General features: G+C 50.1%; 1 protein-coding gene across 1 annotated transcript; it reads left to right on the top strand.

The window, feature by feature from the left end:
• Nucleotides 1-711: 711 nt before the first annotated feature.
• Nucleotides 712-2,510, top strand: CCL19 (C-C motif chemokine ligand 19). The gene is made up of 4 exons (XM_036081347.2): nucleotides 712-1,031; nucleotides 1,714-1,840; nucleotides 2,050-2,143; nucleotides 2,234-2,510. The coding sequence occupies exons 1-4, from the start codon at nucleotides 971-973 to the stop codon at nucleotides 2,252-2,254; spliced, it is 303 nt and encodes a 100-aa protein (XP_035937240.1). The 5' UTR covers nucleotides 712-970; the 3' UTR covers nucleotides 2,255-2,510.
• Nucleotides 2,511-17,191: the final 14,681 nt, after the last annotated feature.

The raw sequence follows: 17,191 nt of genomic DNA, 5'->3' as shown, positions 1-17,191 counted from the left end.
TTCCTCCATCGGTCGATTCCTTGAAATTTGGGGATTGTCTGAGTATGAGCTGACCAGCCCCTCTCCTTAAAAATCCCCTCTTGGTTCCCAGGATTGAGAGCGGGGGAAAGACGAAGGGAGCTATTCGAGGCCAGCCTCCCTCCAGCTGTTCTGCTGACCCAAGTGTTGGACATACAAACATGGCAAATAGAGAAAGGGGCAGTGCTGGCTGAGCCAAGAGGTTGAATCCCAGAGGCCTGAGATGGGTGCCGGGCCTCTTCCCCAGGAACATTCCCTTTCGACTCTGCTTGTCCCAAGGAAGGGACTGGTTCCCAGATAACGGATGGGCAGCATAGGGAGGTTACCCCAGGCTTCGTGATTGTTCTGAGAGGACCAGAGAGGCTTCTTCACCACCACCCGCACCAGAGAGAAGAGAAGAACCACAGAGACAAGAACGAGAATGAGGGATAAACTTAGGGAAGGGGATGCAACCCCTCACTCTGACGCCCCAAACCTAACCATCACCTCTGAGAGCCAGCCCTATGGTTCATGATGCAAACGCCACCAAGAAGGCGAGACTGCAGAGCCTGCATCTTTGGCTGACATGGCGACGCCCCTTCTCTTGGCCAGAGTGCGGACTGCTTAGATTCTCAGAGATGAAGCCAAAAAAAGCAGAAGAGCAGGGAAGCTACTGAGGCAGGAAGAAGGGGGGGGCTGGGTCAGGTTCCGTCAGAAAGAGGGGGACAAAGGGGAATCCACGGAATGGAAGCGGAGGGGAATTTCTGAGCAGGGAAAGTGAAAGTTCTGAGCCATAAATAAGAGGCAGTTGCAGCTTCGCACAGGCTTTCACACACATTCCCAGAGCCCTCGCTGCCCGCAGGGACGCCTGTGCGTGTCCCATCGCTCCCTCCCGCGGCCAGCCGAGTTCCAGCCTCACAAGACTCGGCCCGCGCCCACTGTCTCACGGTCTGTCTGCCTCTGTCCGCCCTCCATGGCATCGCAAGCAGCTGCAGTGCTGGCCCTCAGCCTGCTGATTCTCCAGACCGCCCCGGGTAAGGCTGAGGGAAGGCTTATGGTGGGCATGGGGGAGGGGGCGTCTAAATCTCAGACTCCTTGGCGCTGGATGTGAGGCACACGGAGTTAGGTCTGCATGTTTGGGTGAACCTGAGGGTTCCCTGAGCCCTGTGAGTGTGGGTATGACTGGGCCCCTGACTTCAATGTTTGTCAGTCTCTTGGGGTGTCCCGGGGCCGATGGCTAGCCTTCTCTCTGCAGCCTCTCTTTCCTGCTGCCTCAGTTTCCCAGACGGGAGAGAACAGTATGTATTTGTTTATGGTGGGGAAAAAGGGAGATGCTGAGACAGGGCTAATAGTCCAAATATTTAACAATTCATAACTTCTCTAACCCCAGTCTCCTACTACCCTACCCCTCACTCCTCACCTCTCCTCCCCAACCCCATGCTGTGAGCCGCATCAACTCTTCATTTATGCAGCAGTTGAGAGGTCCTAGGGGAGAGGTTGGGGTGACCAGGGCAGCGTCTGTTTACCAAACAGCTTAGAAGTACTTCAATATATTTAGCAAACATACCGGCTGACTAACAGGTTTAACACCCCCCCCACCCCACCCCACACACACACACTTGTCCTTAATCCCACTTAGGGCCATAGGGCCGTGGCCTCCCCTCCTCAGGGTCCCTGTGTCCTGACACTACCTTCTTTCTCCCACCTGCACCCCAGCTCTGGGTGGTGCCAACGACGCTGAAGACTGCTGCCTGTCTGTAACCCAGCGCCCCATCCCAGGGAACATCGTCAGAGCCTTTCGCCACCTCCTCATCAAGGACGGCTGTAGACTGCCTGCTGTTGTGTGAGTCGTGGGAGGACCTCGTCTAGCCTCATCTCCCCCATCAGCCACCGCTGATACCCCACCTTCCTATCTGCCTTCCCCTTGCCAAGCCCAGCCTCTTCAAGGAAGTCCCAGATGTGGTCCCCCGCCTCTGCCCCTCACACCAAGAGCCTGCCAGGAGGCTGGGTTCCAGGGCTACATTCTCTCTGACCTCTGACCTCTGACTCCAGGTTCACCACACTGCGGGGTCACCAGCTCTGTGCACCTCCAGACCAGCCCTGGGTGGACCGCATCATCCGGAGACTGCTGAAGAACTCTGCAAAGGCAAGCCCGGCCCTCCCCAGCCCTGCCTCCTCCCTCAGAGCCCCTGCCCCAGACCCTAACCCATGACCCTGCCTCTCCTTCCTCCCCTAGAACAAGCGCCACGGCAGTTAGCCCCTGACAGCCCTGGAGGGAGCCCTGTGTCTGAGTGAAGGGATGTGACTCACTGCAGCCCTGGGGAACCAAGGATCAGAAGGGAGGACCAGGCCTCCAGCGACTCTGCACCAGACCTGACCCAGCCGGGACGGGGCCTGGAGTGTGAGTGTGAGTGTGAGTGTGAGCAGGGGTGAGTGTGGCGTAGCAGGAGTGCAGCTTCTTCTCCACACCCAGACCACAATGCTTCCAATAAAGCCCGACTGGTACCCACAGATCTGTCTGTCTGCTCTTTGTTGTCTGTCCGGGAGGACCAGAATAGGAAATGGGGAGATGGAATGGCAGATCTCATTTTCCCTCTGCAACCTGAGCAACCTCCTCATGGACCCCTACTTAACGCCCTGCGTTCTCAGGACCAGTTCCCATGACCGGAGCCCCACCTGGTCTCCTCATAGCCCTCTCACTCTCCACGGTTCAGCAACACCAAACCTGTGCCTGTTCTCTGATTGAGCCAAACTCTTTCATGCCTCCCAGTCTTTCTTCTCCAAGGCAAGGTATCCAGGTGTCTCAGGGATCAGGTATCACCAGGGGGAAGGGAGTTGTCAAGAACCAGCTTTCCTGGCTGGGGGCAAGAAGAGACCCAGCTCTACTGCCAGGAGCGGGGAAAGTACCCGTCCACCCCCGCCATTCCCTCTGTCTGGAACACTCTTCTCTCTCACCGGCTCACCTGCCTTCCCATCTGGGTCTTGATGACTCTTTCTCCAGGAAGCCTCCCCTGACTCAAGGCTAGATTAAGTAGCCTCCCTCCCTCCCAAACTCCCAGGGCCCTTGCCCCTCTCCCCTTGCAGCTCTCATCACACTGAGTTATAACTGATAGTTTGTCAGCCTTCCTCAAGAGGGATCATGTCTGTTTTGGTTTCCACTGTCTCCCTGGTGGTCTCACTGCCTGGCACAAAGTAGTCACTCAATAAATATTTGTCTAGAAAATGAGTACAGGGGCGCCTGGGTGACTCAGTCGTTGGGCGTCTGCCTTCGGCTCAGGTCATGATCCCGGGGTCCTGGGATCGAGTCCCGCATCGGGCTCCCTGCTCCATGGGAGGCCTGCTTCTCCCTCTCCCACTCCCCCTGCTTGTGTTCCCTCTCTCGCTGTGTCTCCCTCTGTCAAATAAATAAATAAAATATTTAAAAAAAAAAATCTTTAAAAAAAATAAAAGGAATGAGGAGAAGATACAAGCAGAGACATGGAAAAGATACTAAAAAATGCAAAGATGCGGGGCGCTTGGGTGGCTCAGTCGGTTAAGCGGCTGCCTTCGGCTCAGGTCATGATCCCGGGTCCTGGGATTGAGCCCCGCGTCAGGTTCCCCGCTCAGCGGGAAGCCTGCTTCTCCCTCCCCCACTCCCCCTGCTTGTGTTCTTTCTCTGTCAAATAAATAAATAAAATATTTTTTAAAAAAATAGAAAATAAGTACATATGCGAGGAAAGGCTCAGTAGCCAGTGGTGAGGGCCCATCTGTCCACACAGAATCTGACCTTCAGGCTAGCCTTCCTCTCTCTCTCAGTCAGGCTGGGCCAGGTCCAGCCCCATCTGAGCAATCCTGGGGCCACACTTGTCAGAGATACTGACAGATAGACCTGGGAGCCAGAAGGCAGAATGGAAGAGGGCCCAGAGGGTGGAAGAAGGAGCGGCCAGGGAGCTAGGGAGATTTAGCATGGAGGAACCCCACCACCAGCCCTGCAGCCCCTGTGGGCACCTGGGCCAAGGCAACACTAAGATCAGGGAGTTACAGAGAAGGAGTCTCCTCTTCGGGAGATGAAAGCGCTGTGACTCGTGGAGCATACCACAGGGCTGCTCTGGAAGGAGTGAACTCCTCACGCCTGGGAAGTCCCCTGGGGAAGCTGTTGGTCTCCCACTTGGGCCTCTAAGGGCCTGTCCCATTGACAGCAGCAAGACTGTGGCACTGGGGTTGGATGACAGCTATGACAGCGGACTGAGCATTGTTACCTGGGAAGGGAGGGGGTCATCATTTACCAGCTATACCTCATCTGATAACAAAGCCAGGCCTGGGCAGTCTGGGAAGGGGAGCAGTGGTGAGGGGTTGGGTCAGCCCCTCCTCACGGAGCTGAGTGCATAGCAGCTTCCTTCTCCCCTCTGCTCCCAGAAGTAAGGTATTCAAAATCTCAGATATCCCATCTCCTAGAGCCCCAGGAGTGGGTGGGATGCAAGAACAACTGTTACAGCTGGGAAGTGTGGCCCTGCTGCCTGGAGGAAATGAGCCATCTGACTCGTGCCCCTGTGCACCCATCCATTTAGCCATCTCTGCACCCATTAGACTGCCATCCATCCATCTGCTCCTCCACCCATCTACTCATCCATCCATTAATTCATCCATTAAGGCAGCCAACCATGGAGCCCCCGGGGGCCCAGCTACAGATAGGTGTCTCCGGGATCCTGTGCCCAGGGTGCCCCAGCAGGCAGAGGACAAACACAGGTGTGAGGGGCACATTGCTTCAACTCCTTCTCAGTTCCCAGGGAAGCCAAGTGGAAGTCAGCCTGCCACAGAGGAAGACAGAAAACCTCCCTTCGGACTCTTGGGGGAAAACCCCAGACAGAGTAGGGGAGCGAGGGCAGGAGCCCTGAGGAAGATGCTACCATGACAGAGGCCCTGGACGCTACCTCCCTGCCACGCCGCTGAGGGGACTACAGGAACAAGTCCTGACCTCAGTGCCCAGCCCTCAGCCCTGCTTCGGCACTTCACTGAGCCGCTCCAGGCAAGTCTCTTCCTTACTCCCCATCTCCAAAACCTTAGTTCCCCATCAGTCAGGCGTACGGGGAGAGGTGCTTAATTTTTAAGAGTCCCTCCAAAGATTTGACTCATGAATCTTTGGGTCTCAGGCTAAACCCCCAGCATTCACACAGGCTCCCCAAAGTCATGCACCTTCAGAAATGTCCCTACTTCTTGGGGCCTCAGGGACCACCCTCTGGGAACAAAGCAAGAACTGAGACTCAGGAAGAGAGAAAATAATTCAGGAGCTAGTGAAGGGGCTTGGATCGAACAGCCTCTGGCCAGACCCTGGAGGCCTGGGGAATAAAGAATTTCAAGAAAGTCTGAGGAGGTGGACACCCGAGTACCATAGAGAGCAGGTATTTAGCCCTCCCTACCCCTTCTCCAGCCCGTGCCTTCCCGTCCCCAGCCACCAACCCCTCCTGGGCACTGGGTCCTAGCCTCTTCTCTCCCTGTCACATACATGAGGGCTTAGCCCAGCAATCTGTGACTTGTCCCTACCCACTTAAACATTCTCAGCACTGTGACTTTATGTAATCACACCTGCTCCCTGTCTTACTATGATTTACTGACAAGGGTTGTGTCACTATCCTGAGTTCTGGCGGCCAGAAGCCGACCTGCCTACCTGACGATGATGAGGCTGCCACCTTCTCCAAGGGACAGTATGGACTTCTGGCTCCCCAACCAGAATACAGGGGCCTTGCTGCCCGCCTCTGAGAAGACACCCTGTCTAGGGCACACAGCGCCTGCTACCGGTTTAAGGCCAACAGCTGAGTGAAAACTCCCTACCCTGAAGGCCTAAGGCCCCAGCAGCCAACCTCTCCCTAAAGGGACCTGACATCGCTGCTCAGAGAGCTCCCGGCTCCCATCTACAGGATGGACAACAAACTCCCTGTCCTGTCTACTGATAGAGTTCTCAGAGAAAGGGATTGGACCTGTTCGTCTCCATTGCCAACCCTGCTCCGCTCTGGGGTTGGCACAAAACAAGCCCCAGAACTCATCTGATTAACAAAAAATGTAACTGAAAATGGCCCTTTCCCACGATGCCCCGCCCAACTCATACCTGGAGCACATCCAGTTCTCAAGACATTGGGACTGCCTCTGTTGCATGGGTAAGTGTTTGGTAAGAGCCAGCCCCATACGGTTTTGATCATATTTTCATCAGCTCATGTTCGATTTCTCGGTAAGCCCCCACCCCCACGCTCCCCTTTTCTGGCCTCCGGGAAACTCAGAAACAGCCAGAAAAATCTTGGAAATAACAGTCTCACAACGGAGCAGGACTCCCAAGTGGGGAATTTCCTCAAGAACCCCTCTGTAAGAATAAGCCGGCACTCCTCTGGTCAGAGGACTTCCTCAGGTGGCTCCTGAGACTTGTCCCCATGGAAAGACAAGCACTGTTGCACTAGCTAGTTCACCAAGAGTGCTGGGCACTGCTTTAAGTACTAGTATCATTCTTACGTTACAGCTAAGGAAACTGAGGTGCAGAGATTAAGTAACTTGCCCAGGCTGGACAGACGGTAAAGTGGCAGAGCTGGGGGCATCCCAGCTGGGCAGTTTGGCTCCAGAATCTGTACTCTAAGTTACCACACATACCACCTCGTGAGTTGACCCATCTCCTAAATAAAAATGGGAAACAATACAGCAGGACCAGGTCTGAGGAAGTGGCTCTCAAGGAATAGGGAAAGCCATTAACTTTGGGGTGCTAACCATGTGCCAGGCTCCAAGCAGAGTCCTTTATGTGCATTATATCACTGCATCCTCTAACAACCCTATGAGGTGGAGATCACTAGTCCCATTTTATAGATAAGGAAATCGAGGCACAGAGAGGTAGTGTGAGCTCCCAAGTCCACTAAACTAGTAAGTGGCATTGCTGAGAGGAAATAGGCACAGTTCTCCAAGGCTATTCAAGTCTCAGTATTCCCAAGGAGGAGCAGTGGAGATGGAGATCAGGCCACAAATATGCTCACATCCTTACCTCCATTCCCAGGGGAGTATCAGAGGCCAGGACCAGGTGATGTTAAAAGGACAGGAGGAATGAGGGGTAGGGCTTGGGATCCTGAAAAGTAGGGGCAGGACAAGGGGGTCGTGTGGGCAAGGATTCTGGAAGGGGTGGGGCCAGCCTTTAGAGTCAGGGAGGGTGGGTGGTACCTTCACAGGGCAGAGAATCTGGGGATCACAGAGGTGGGATAAGACTCCTGAAGGACCGGCTTCTGAGGGCCATGTCCATCTCCTGAGGGCCCAGGATCAAGCAGGACAGGGGAGTAGAACAAGAACGAGGGTAAAACCTCCGAGGATCAGAGTAAATGGGGGAGTCAGACCTCTTTGCCCTGCTCCTGTCCCTAGGACCTTCTAGCCTTCCATGGGTCCTGTAGGGAGGCAGAAGACATGAACTGCCCTGGGCTCCAACCCAGTGGAAGTGGGATGGCTTTAACCCCAGCAGCTTCCACCTTGTCCTACCAGGACAACCTGATCCCCCAGGGCTCTGGATCTCAGAGTCACAGTCCCTGGAAATCTGGACCCATCACCATCAAAACCTCAGTCACTTTGTGATCTCATACCTGTCAGATTATTATTTCAAGAAATCTCCTCCAAGAAGAAGCCACACCTTCCTACCAGGGGCCCAACACTTTAAAAGCCCTCCATCAATTCACAAACACTGACTGACAGGACATCCTAATACCTAATGATGTCCCCATTGCTGACAGGACCCCCATTAATGTCAAGGTCCCCCATTACTATCAGGTTACCATTCCTCTCAGGAAATCTTACCACTGTCAGGAACACCATGCTTGTCAGGCAAGACATCAACATTGTATAACTCCAGGGACACCGTTTTCCCTGTAGTCTATGTAAATGGCTCCTCTTGGCATGGCAACCCTAAGTGTCAGAATATCTGTTAGTGTAGGGCCCCCAGTAGTCTCAGGGCTGCCATGATATAGGGTCCTAACCCTGGCAAATCCTTGTGTCTAAAGTGATGCCACATCACTGGAACCCAGAACATTTATTCTTACCAGGCACTGTTCTAGGTGCTGGGGATACGATAGTGAACAAGACAGATATGGTCTTGGGCCTCATGAAGCTGAATGAAACCCTCTAATGAAGGTTTCATTACCCACCTCCACACACGAAAAGGCAAATAGACAAATGTATTAATAAGGATTCTTACTTGCAAGCTACTAAAATTCATTAGCTGATTTAAACAGAAAAGTAATTTATTTAAAAGACCCTGGGAAATTGTAGAAAATGGAGGAGTAAGAGAGCCCGAGCAGCTGGAACCACTTCCACATCTTGCAGTAGAGCCAGGACAGTCCAGATGTCCCCCCAGGCAGCATCCCCAGAAGGGAAGCCAAATGCCAATAGCACGCTTATGTCCAGACAGCTGGAGCCCCTGGCCTGCATTCCATGTTTCAGAGGGCTCTGCTCCGGCTCTCCTCCAGTCACATCTCTGGGCACAGGGCTAAGGGGACATGCCCACCTGGAACTTGTGCTTCTTCTAGAGCACATTTCAGGAACTGAAAACTCGAGAACTCTCTGCCCAAGTGGCCCCAAGCAGCTTCCAGAGTCCGTGCAGGCCTCTTCCTCAGAGCCATCCTTCCTAGAATGGTCTGCATCACTCCCTGCATCCGGAGGGTTGCCAAGAGGTAGCTATTTCCAGGGAACAGTGAAGGATCTTGTATGTATGGGGCCAGACTGCCTACACCAGGCACATGAGGCCCTTCATGGTTCATGATGGAACTGAGGGTAGAAGAGGTGGGCGTGGGAAGAGAAGGGGTACAAGTAGAGCACTGGAGCTTGGCTCTCCCTTTACCACTTCATTCCATCATAGAACTCCAAGTAGTCCAAAAATTCTAAATTTGAACCTGGCCTTTGAATTGCTCTAAATGCATATTTTTCAAGACAGTAAGAGAGAGATATTTTTATTTGACAATGTGTTAGCTTGATTTATAACTTTAAAATATTTATTTTTGGGGGTGCCTGGGTGGCTCAGTTGTTAAGCGTCTGCCTTTGGCTCGGGTCATGGTCCCAGGGTCCTAGGATCGAGCCCCGCATCGGGCTCCCTGCTCTGCAGGAAGCCTGCTTCTCCCTCTCCCTCTGCTGCTCCCCCTGCTTGTTTTCCCCCTCTCGCTGTCTCTCTCTCTGTCAAATAAATGAATAAAATCTTTTTAAAAAAATAAAAATAAAGTTGTTTTTTTTTTTAAGATTTTACTTACTGGGATGCCTGGGTGGCTCAGTCGGTAAAGATTTTATTTATTTATTTGAGAGGGAGACAGAGAGCATGAGCGGGGCTGGGGGGTGGGGGTTGGTACAGAGAGAGGGAGAAGCAGACTCCCCATGGAGAAGGGAGCCCAACATAGGGCTCGATCCCAGGACCCCGAGATCATGACCTGAGCCGAAGGCAGACGCTTAACCGGCTGAGCCACCCAGGTACCCCATAACTTTTAAATATTTAGATACGTGGTATGTTGTCCTTCATTTGCACTGTTGCTCCAAGCCCCACAAATGTTAGGTGATCAGCTCGCCAGGTTTTACCTCTGGAATCACAACTACAGTGCCCCTGGAAAACACACATCACTTCTGCCACCACTCCTATCACCATCAAAATAGATTCTCTACTAATCCTGCTCCTTTGCATCACTACTCTCTTCCTATTCACAATCCTTGGAACGTGTTTCTGATGGGTTAAACCTAAGTCATGTGCCCAAGGCCTAACAGCAAAAGGGGGGAGAATTAGTATGTGACCTTTGGGTATTTTATGATGGAACATAACTATTGGTAACTAAGACTAATAGGAAATTCCTCAAATATAGAAAGGGGTTAAGGTTGTAGGCAGTGAAAACGATAAATACCTCCATAGTCTACCCTCTGGCTATCCAACATCAAAATACACCCTTTGTCCCAAACCCTAGGCTTCTTAAAAATTTAAAGGCATCACCAAATATAATATCACTTTTGCTTATACAACCAAAAAAACTTCACTACTCCTCAAAGAGAAACTATTCAGAATTTTAGCAATTACCACATCTGTCTTAGTCAGCTTGGGCTGCCAAAATAAAATACCATAGTCTGGGTGGCTTAAAAAACAGACATTTATTTTCTTATAATTCTATAGATTACAAGTTCAAGATCAAGGTCTTACAAGCTCAAGATCAAGGTGCCAGTATGGTCAGTTTCTGGCGAGAGCTCTCTACCTGTCTTGCAGATGACCACCTTCTCACTATGTCCCATGACAGAGAGAAAGAGATCTCTCTCTCTTTCTCTTCTTCTAAGGCCACAGTCCTATCAGATTAGGGCCCTACCTTTCTGACTTCATTTAATCTAAATTCCTTCCTAAAGACCCTATCTCCAGATACAGTCACACAGAACCAATTTGGCCCACAGCAAAATCCAATTCTAAATCCAAGATCTCAGGGTGACATCCATTCTTCTTCTAGTTTGTTATAATCTCATCTCTATTCTACAATACCTGGTTACCACCACCAACACACCTGATGGGTCAGGATAGGCTAGGTTATGTTGCAATAACAGATGACACCAATCTGAGTACCTTAACACAACAAAACTCTATTCCCCATGTATACCGAGCCTGCTAGGGGTCTAGGCGGGTCCTTAGCACAGCTGGTTTCCATGTGGCGGCTCAACATTCTAGGCTGCCTTGATCTTTTGGCATGCTCCTTCATCTCAACACATGTTTCCATGATCACTGCAGCCAGGAAAGACAGTCAGGGGATCTCTTGTTTAAACACTTCTATCCATAAACGACACATGCCATTTCCATACGCATTTCATTGGCCAAAGTGTGTCATACAACCATACTTAACTTTTATTAAAAAGATTTTATTTTGGGGGCGCCTGGGTGGCTCAGTCGTTAAGCATCTGCTATCCACTCAGGTCATGATCCCAGGGTGCTGGGATCGAGCCCCATGTCCGGCTCCCTGCTCAGGGGGAAGCCTGCTTCTCCCTCTCCCACTCCCCCTGCTTGTGTTCCCTCCCTTGCTGTCTCTCTCTCTGTCAAAAAATAAATAAAATCTTTAAAAAATAATAATAATCCTATTTTTAAAAGATTTTATTTTTATTTATTTGAGAGAGAGAGCGTGCAAGAGAGCATGAGCAGGGGGGATGGGCAGAGGGAAAGGGACAAGCAGACTCCCTGCTGAGCAGGCAGCCTGACTCAGGGCTTGATCCCAGGACCCCTGGGATCATGACCTGAGCCGAAGGCAGATGCTTAACCAACTCAGCCACCCAGGTGCCCCCAATCATACTTAACTTTAAGGGAGTGACTGCCAGGAGGAGAAGTAAATCAGCATCTTGGTGAGTAGTAATAATACCACCACAAAAATCTATCTTCAAGAACGGAATAGGGACACCTGGGTGACTCCGTCGGTTAAGCGTCTGCCTTTGGCTCAGGTCATGATCCCAGGGTACTGGGACCAAGTGCCACCCCCTTTTCACCCCTGGCCCAGCAGGGAGTCTGCTTCTCCCTCTCCCTCTGCCCCTCCCCCCAGTCATGTGCATGTGCTCTCTCTCAAATAAATAACTACAATCTTTAAAAAAAAAAGAAGATGGAATAAAGGAGGATGAAAGAAAAGGGGAGTCAGTTAAAGAAAGAGGGCCATTTCAAAACCAGGAGGAAAATATGGTTAGAAGCTATAGTCTGGAGTTAAGAAATTAGCCCTGGGGCTTAACTAGCATTTATTAGGTACTTCCTTCTCATACTGGTTTTCTATTGCTATATAACAAATCACCACACATTTAGGAGCTTCGAAAAATCCAAATTTATTATTTCACAGTTTCTGTGGGTCAAGGGTCCAGGTCCATGTTGACTGGGTCCTCTCTGCTCAGGGTCTCACCAGGCTGAACTTAGGCCTCAGCCAGGGCTGCAGTTTCATTTCAGAGTCAGCGTCCTCTTTCAGACTCACTGGGTGTTGGCAGTTGTGCTTGCAGGACTGAGGCCCTGAGCTCCTATAGCTGCCTGCCACGTGGCCCTCTCTACAACATGGCGGTTTGCTTCTTCAAAGCCAGCATGAGAGCATCTGCTGCTGCTTCTTTCTCTTTCTTTATTCCTTTCTTTTTTTTTTAAGTAAACTCTACGCCACACATGGCGCTTGAACTCACGACTCCAAGATCAAGATACCATAGTCTGGGTGGCTTAAACCCAGACTCGGGATGCGTGGGCGGCTCAGTCAGTTAAGGGTCTGCCTGCCGCTCAGGTCATGATCCCAGAGTCGTGGGATCGAGTCCCGCATCGGGCTTCTCTGCTCTGCGGGGAGTCTGCTTCTCCCTCTGCCTGCCGCTCCCCCACTTGTGCTCTCGTTCTGTCAAATAATTAAAAAAATATTTTTTAAAAAAAGAGTCACATGCTCTCCTGAGTCAGCCAGGCACCCCCCCCCCTTTTTTTAAGAGAGAGAGAGATTGAGCACATGAGTTGGCGGGGGGCGGTGGGGGGAGGAACAGAGGGAGAGAGAGTATCCTAAGCAAGCTTCAGCATGGAGCCCGGCTGCAGGGCTCTATCTAACAACCCTGAAATCATGACTTGAGCTGAAATCAAGAGTCGGATGCTTAACCAACTGAGCCACCAGGTGCCCCAAAGCACCCCCTTTTTAAGTTTTCTTTTTTTTAAGGCTGCTGCTTATTTCTTATCTCTAAACACTTTTTTAAAGGGCTCACCTGATTAGGTCAGGCCCATCCAAGGTCATCTCCTTTTTGATGAACTCAAAGTCAACTGATTAGGGACCTTAATCACATCTGCAAAATCCCTCTATTTTGTCATTTATCATAACCTAATCCCATGAAGGATATTCCATCATATTTACAGGTCAAGAGGTTAAGGTGATCTCAAATCAAGGAGATACAGCGCATACACACCAGGGGCAGGAATTTTAGAATTATGTTCACCACACTTCCCCTGTGACTCATTCCCTCTACCTCCAACTGGCACTTCACCTGGTTGACATTCTGTAACCGCAAAGAGACTCAACCCTTCACACCCAAGGGATACTAGACCCTAGTGGTCCTGCCTGATTAAGGTCACAAGGATTTTCCATTAACTTTGACCACTAAGCATGGCATCACCAGGAGGAAGTGCCCCAAGTACACAGGTATTACCCACAAACACATAGCCTCTCTCACCACTTGCCCTTCCCCTTCCTCACCCACATTGGGATTAATCCCAAACCCCTGTCCTTCCTCTGAGCCTCTGTGCTTACTGTTCATTCTACCTGGAATGTCCTCTCTCCTGCCTCACCCATCCTTGAGGCTCTGCAGAGATCCCTCCTCCATGTAGCCTCCTCTGCCTTCTCTCTGACCCCCCAGCATTCTTCATCCCCAGCCACATAAATCACTTTCTATTTTGGATTCAGGGGCCCTTGTTTCCTGCACTTCTCCCAGCAAGGAACCCTGGGGCCTGGAGTAGCCCAAATTGCAGGAAATGGAGAGGGGATGTTCAGAAAATCCTGGCAGTGGTGTTATTTCAAGCTCAGAGGGCAGGAGGCAGGAAAGGGGGGTGTACTATTGCTCAAGACTTCTCCCTATCCTGATGTCCTGTCATCCTGGAAGTCCTATGCAATGTTCTACCTACACCCTGAGACTGAAGGGCCAAGCTCTGCCCCTCTGGCTGGGCCAGGACCCTCTGGATATGGACAGAAGGTTTAGAAAAGGATGGGGTGTGAAGCAGACCCCTTCCTACGATCAGGGACTTTCAGGGGTTGAGTCATTTGGTTTCTTGCTCATTTCCAGCTCCTTTCTGGAAGAAGACAGCCCAGCCTCCCCAGGCCAAAGCCCCCACTTCACAGGCCAGGAACCACACATTTTCACTTTCTGCATATACTAGACGCCCTCTATAGGCCCCATGAGGTTGAGAGCCCAAGCCGGAAGCCTCATATCCCCTTTTCCTTATGCAATAGATGCTCCCTGCAGGCCCTGTAAGGTTGAGGATCACAAATGGATGGACTGAACAGCAACCAGAATACACACCCACATACAAACAAGTGCTGACACCCTCACCCACTTACATATGTCCTACCCACATACACATACACAGTCAATCGCTCATATACATCAAAGGACACACCACAGACATTTAATCTTATAATCACAATATGGACACAAGGGCATATCAGACACACATGATTCATGCACGTGTCATGGACACACAGACACACAAACACACATGGACACAATCTTTTGTCCTAGAGAGGAGTATTTGTTTGGAAGAAATAGGTTGAAAAGCCACCTGGGGAACAGGGTGACATCCTGAGTGATATAAAAGGAGGCTGAACTGCTTCTAGGTCTAATAGTGCTTGTTGACTGGAGAGCCCTTTGTTTTGCCGGGTACTAGAATGGTTTTAGGTTTGGAACAGCGCAGATAAGAGTTGGGGTATAGCTATTAAAAAGAGAAATTTGGAGTTTGCAAGAGTTTAATCTATATAATTTGTATGAAAGCTCATTCTTAGAAGCTGGACTCTTGAACTCAGCAAGCTGGGTTGAACTGTCCTCACTGCATCCAGGATACCATAAAGAGAAGTCTCCTGATATGGCAACACAAGGTGGGTGATAAATGAGAACAGGGCTGGACCTAACCTTCATGGAGTTCCCACTGTCAGTGAGGCACATGTACTACTCACAGGATATACATTATTTCTATTTTACAGGTGAAGAAACTCTCATCTCTTCCCTCATTTGGCCAAGGTCGTAAAGCCAGATTCAAACACAAGAGTTTGAATATTAAAATCTTGTTGTTTTCCTTCATTGGTAATGACAAATGCAAGGCATACATGCTCCCACTCCCAACTCATGTTCCCAAAAATATTGATCCAGACCAAGGATTGGCAAACTATGGCCCATGGGAGAGATCCAGCCTGCCACCTGTTTTTGTAAATAAAGTTTTATTGGAAGGCAGCCATGCCTGTTCATTTATATATTGTCTGTGGTTGTTTTGGGGCTACAACAGCAAAGATGAGTAGTCACTATAGAGACAGTATAGCCAGGAAAACCCTAAATATTTACTATCTGGCCCCTTACAGAAAAAGTTTGCCAACCCCTGATTCAAACTCAGCCTCAGAACTGGAGTTAGCAAGTGAGACAAGGCTTATTGCCTTCAGAGTCTTAGCCCTGAAGGGTAGTCAAGTAAATAAATGAATGGGATAGAGCACAGATGAATGAACAGGTGGATGGATATTATAGGTAGTGTATCAGAGTTTGCTCCAAATACCAATGTTCTGCCATTTATAAGCTGGGAAACTTTGGAAAAATCTCTGGGTCTTAGGTTCCTCATCTGTAAAATGGGAATAATAGTAATTATTATTCAGAGCTCTTCCCATCGCAAATGACAAAACCCAACTTAAAGTAGCTTAAGCAAAAAATTAAAATTGTATCACATAAATAGGTCCATTAAAAATAGATTTTAGGGGCACCTGCATGACTCAGTTGGGTAAGCATCTGACTCCTGATGTTGGCTCAGGTCACGATCTCAGGACTGTGAGATCGAGCCCCACATTGGACTCCACAGCTGGGCATGGAGCGTGCTTGGGAGTCTCTCTCTCCCGCTCCCTCTGCCCAGCCCCCCAGCCACGTTCTCTCTCCCTCTCTCTCAAAAAAAATTTTTTTAATAGATTTTAGTCTACTTCTGCCCTAGGTGTCCAAATGATGTTAACTCCATCTTTTAACTTATAATTCTTTTTAGGGAGTTTCATTCCTCTTGTACATAGCAGGAAATATGGACCCTGGAAGCCTCAAGTCTACATTTTTATAGTAAGCGATCTAAAACAGAGGCCCTCTGGGGTGCCTGGCTGGCTCAGGTGGTAGAGCAGGTGACTCTTGATCTCGTAGTTGTGAGTTCGAGCCTTTTGTTGGGTGTAGAGATTACTTAAGAATAAAATATTTTAAAAAATAGGGGCACCTAGGTTAAGTGTCTGCCTTTGGCTCAAGTCATGATCCCAGGGTCCTGGGATTGAGTCCCGAGTCGGGCTCCTTGCTCAATGGGGAGTCTGCTTCTCCCTCTAACCCTCCCCCCTGCTTGTGATCTCTCTCTCTCACGCTCTCTCAAATAAATAAATAGTTTTTAAAAAGTCTTTTTTTTTTTAAGATTTTATTTATTTATTTGACAGAGAGAGACACAGCGAGAGAGGGAACACAAGCAGGGGGAGTGGGAGAGGGAGAAGCACACTTCCCGCGGAGCAGGGAGCACGACATGGAACTCGATCCCAGGACCCTGGGATCATGATCTGGGCCGAAGGCAGACACTTAACGACTGAGCCACCCAGGCACCCCAAAAAGTCTTAAAAATATATATAAATAAGGGACAGCTTATTTATATAAGCTTTGACCCATAGACAAAGATGGGTGGACATGGACACATGGATGGGTGATAGAGAAGGCAGAAAACACTGGGTCCACAGTTAAGTTTGTCACATCATATGCTCTAGGGCTGGAAAAGGAAACAGAGGAGCACTCTACAATTAGTCTCTTAGGAGAGGTCTCCTCCTCTGGTCTGTCTCTTGGGCCTCTTATCGGGTGAGGAAAGCACTTGCTCCCCTCCCTCCTACCTAGTTTCCTTGTCTCTGTAAGCTGACCAGCCCTTCTGCTCAGAAATTCTCTCTCCATCACCACGATAGGGAAAGCATGGTAGAAGGGGTATTCTAGGCCAGGTTCCCCTCAAGCTATTCCTCTGACTCAGCTTGGGGCATAGGAAAATGGGTCAACAGGGGAAAGGGTCAGTGCTGGCTGGGTCAGGAGGGTGAAGCCCTAGATCCTCAGATGTGAGATACAGGAATTGGATCTGCTTCCAAAAAACTTTCCCTTTAGCGATACTTGTCTGAGGGAAGACCAGGTCTCAAATGACAGATACATAGGCACTGTCATGGGCCTAGGGAGACTTGGTGAACCTGATAAGGGAACTTCTCCAGTTTTTTGTTTTTTAAAGACTTTTTCTTGAGTGAGTGAGAAAGAGAGAGCGCGCACACGAGCAGGAGTAGAAGCAGAGGCAGAGGGAACAGACTCCCCAACAAGCAGGGAGCCCGACCCATCCGGGACTCAATTCCAGGACCCCGGGATCATGACCTGAGCCTAAGGCACATGCTTAACTGAGCCACCCAGGCGCCCCCACCTTCTCCAGTTTTCTTGCTACTTGTCATTGTTCTAGGGAATCTGGGGAACCAGCTGGCTCCCACTTTTCCCACTC

This window comes from Halichoerus grypus, chromosome 14, assembly GCF_964656455.1.
Source record: "Halichoerus grypus chromosome 14, mHalGry1.hap1.1, whole genome shotgun sequence".
NCBI classification, from domain to species: Eukaryota; Metazoa; Chordata; class Mammalia; order Carnivora; family Phocidae; genus Halichoerus; species Halichoerus grypus.
This window is presented reverse-complemented; position numbering and strand designations above follow the sequence as displayed.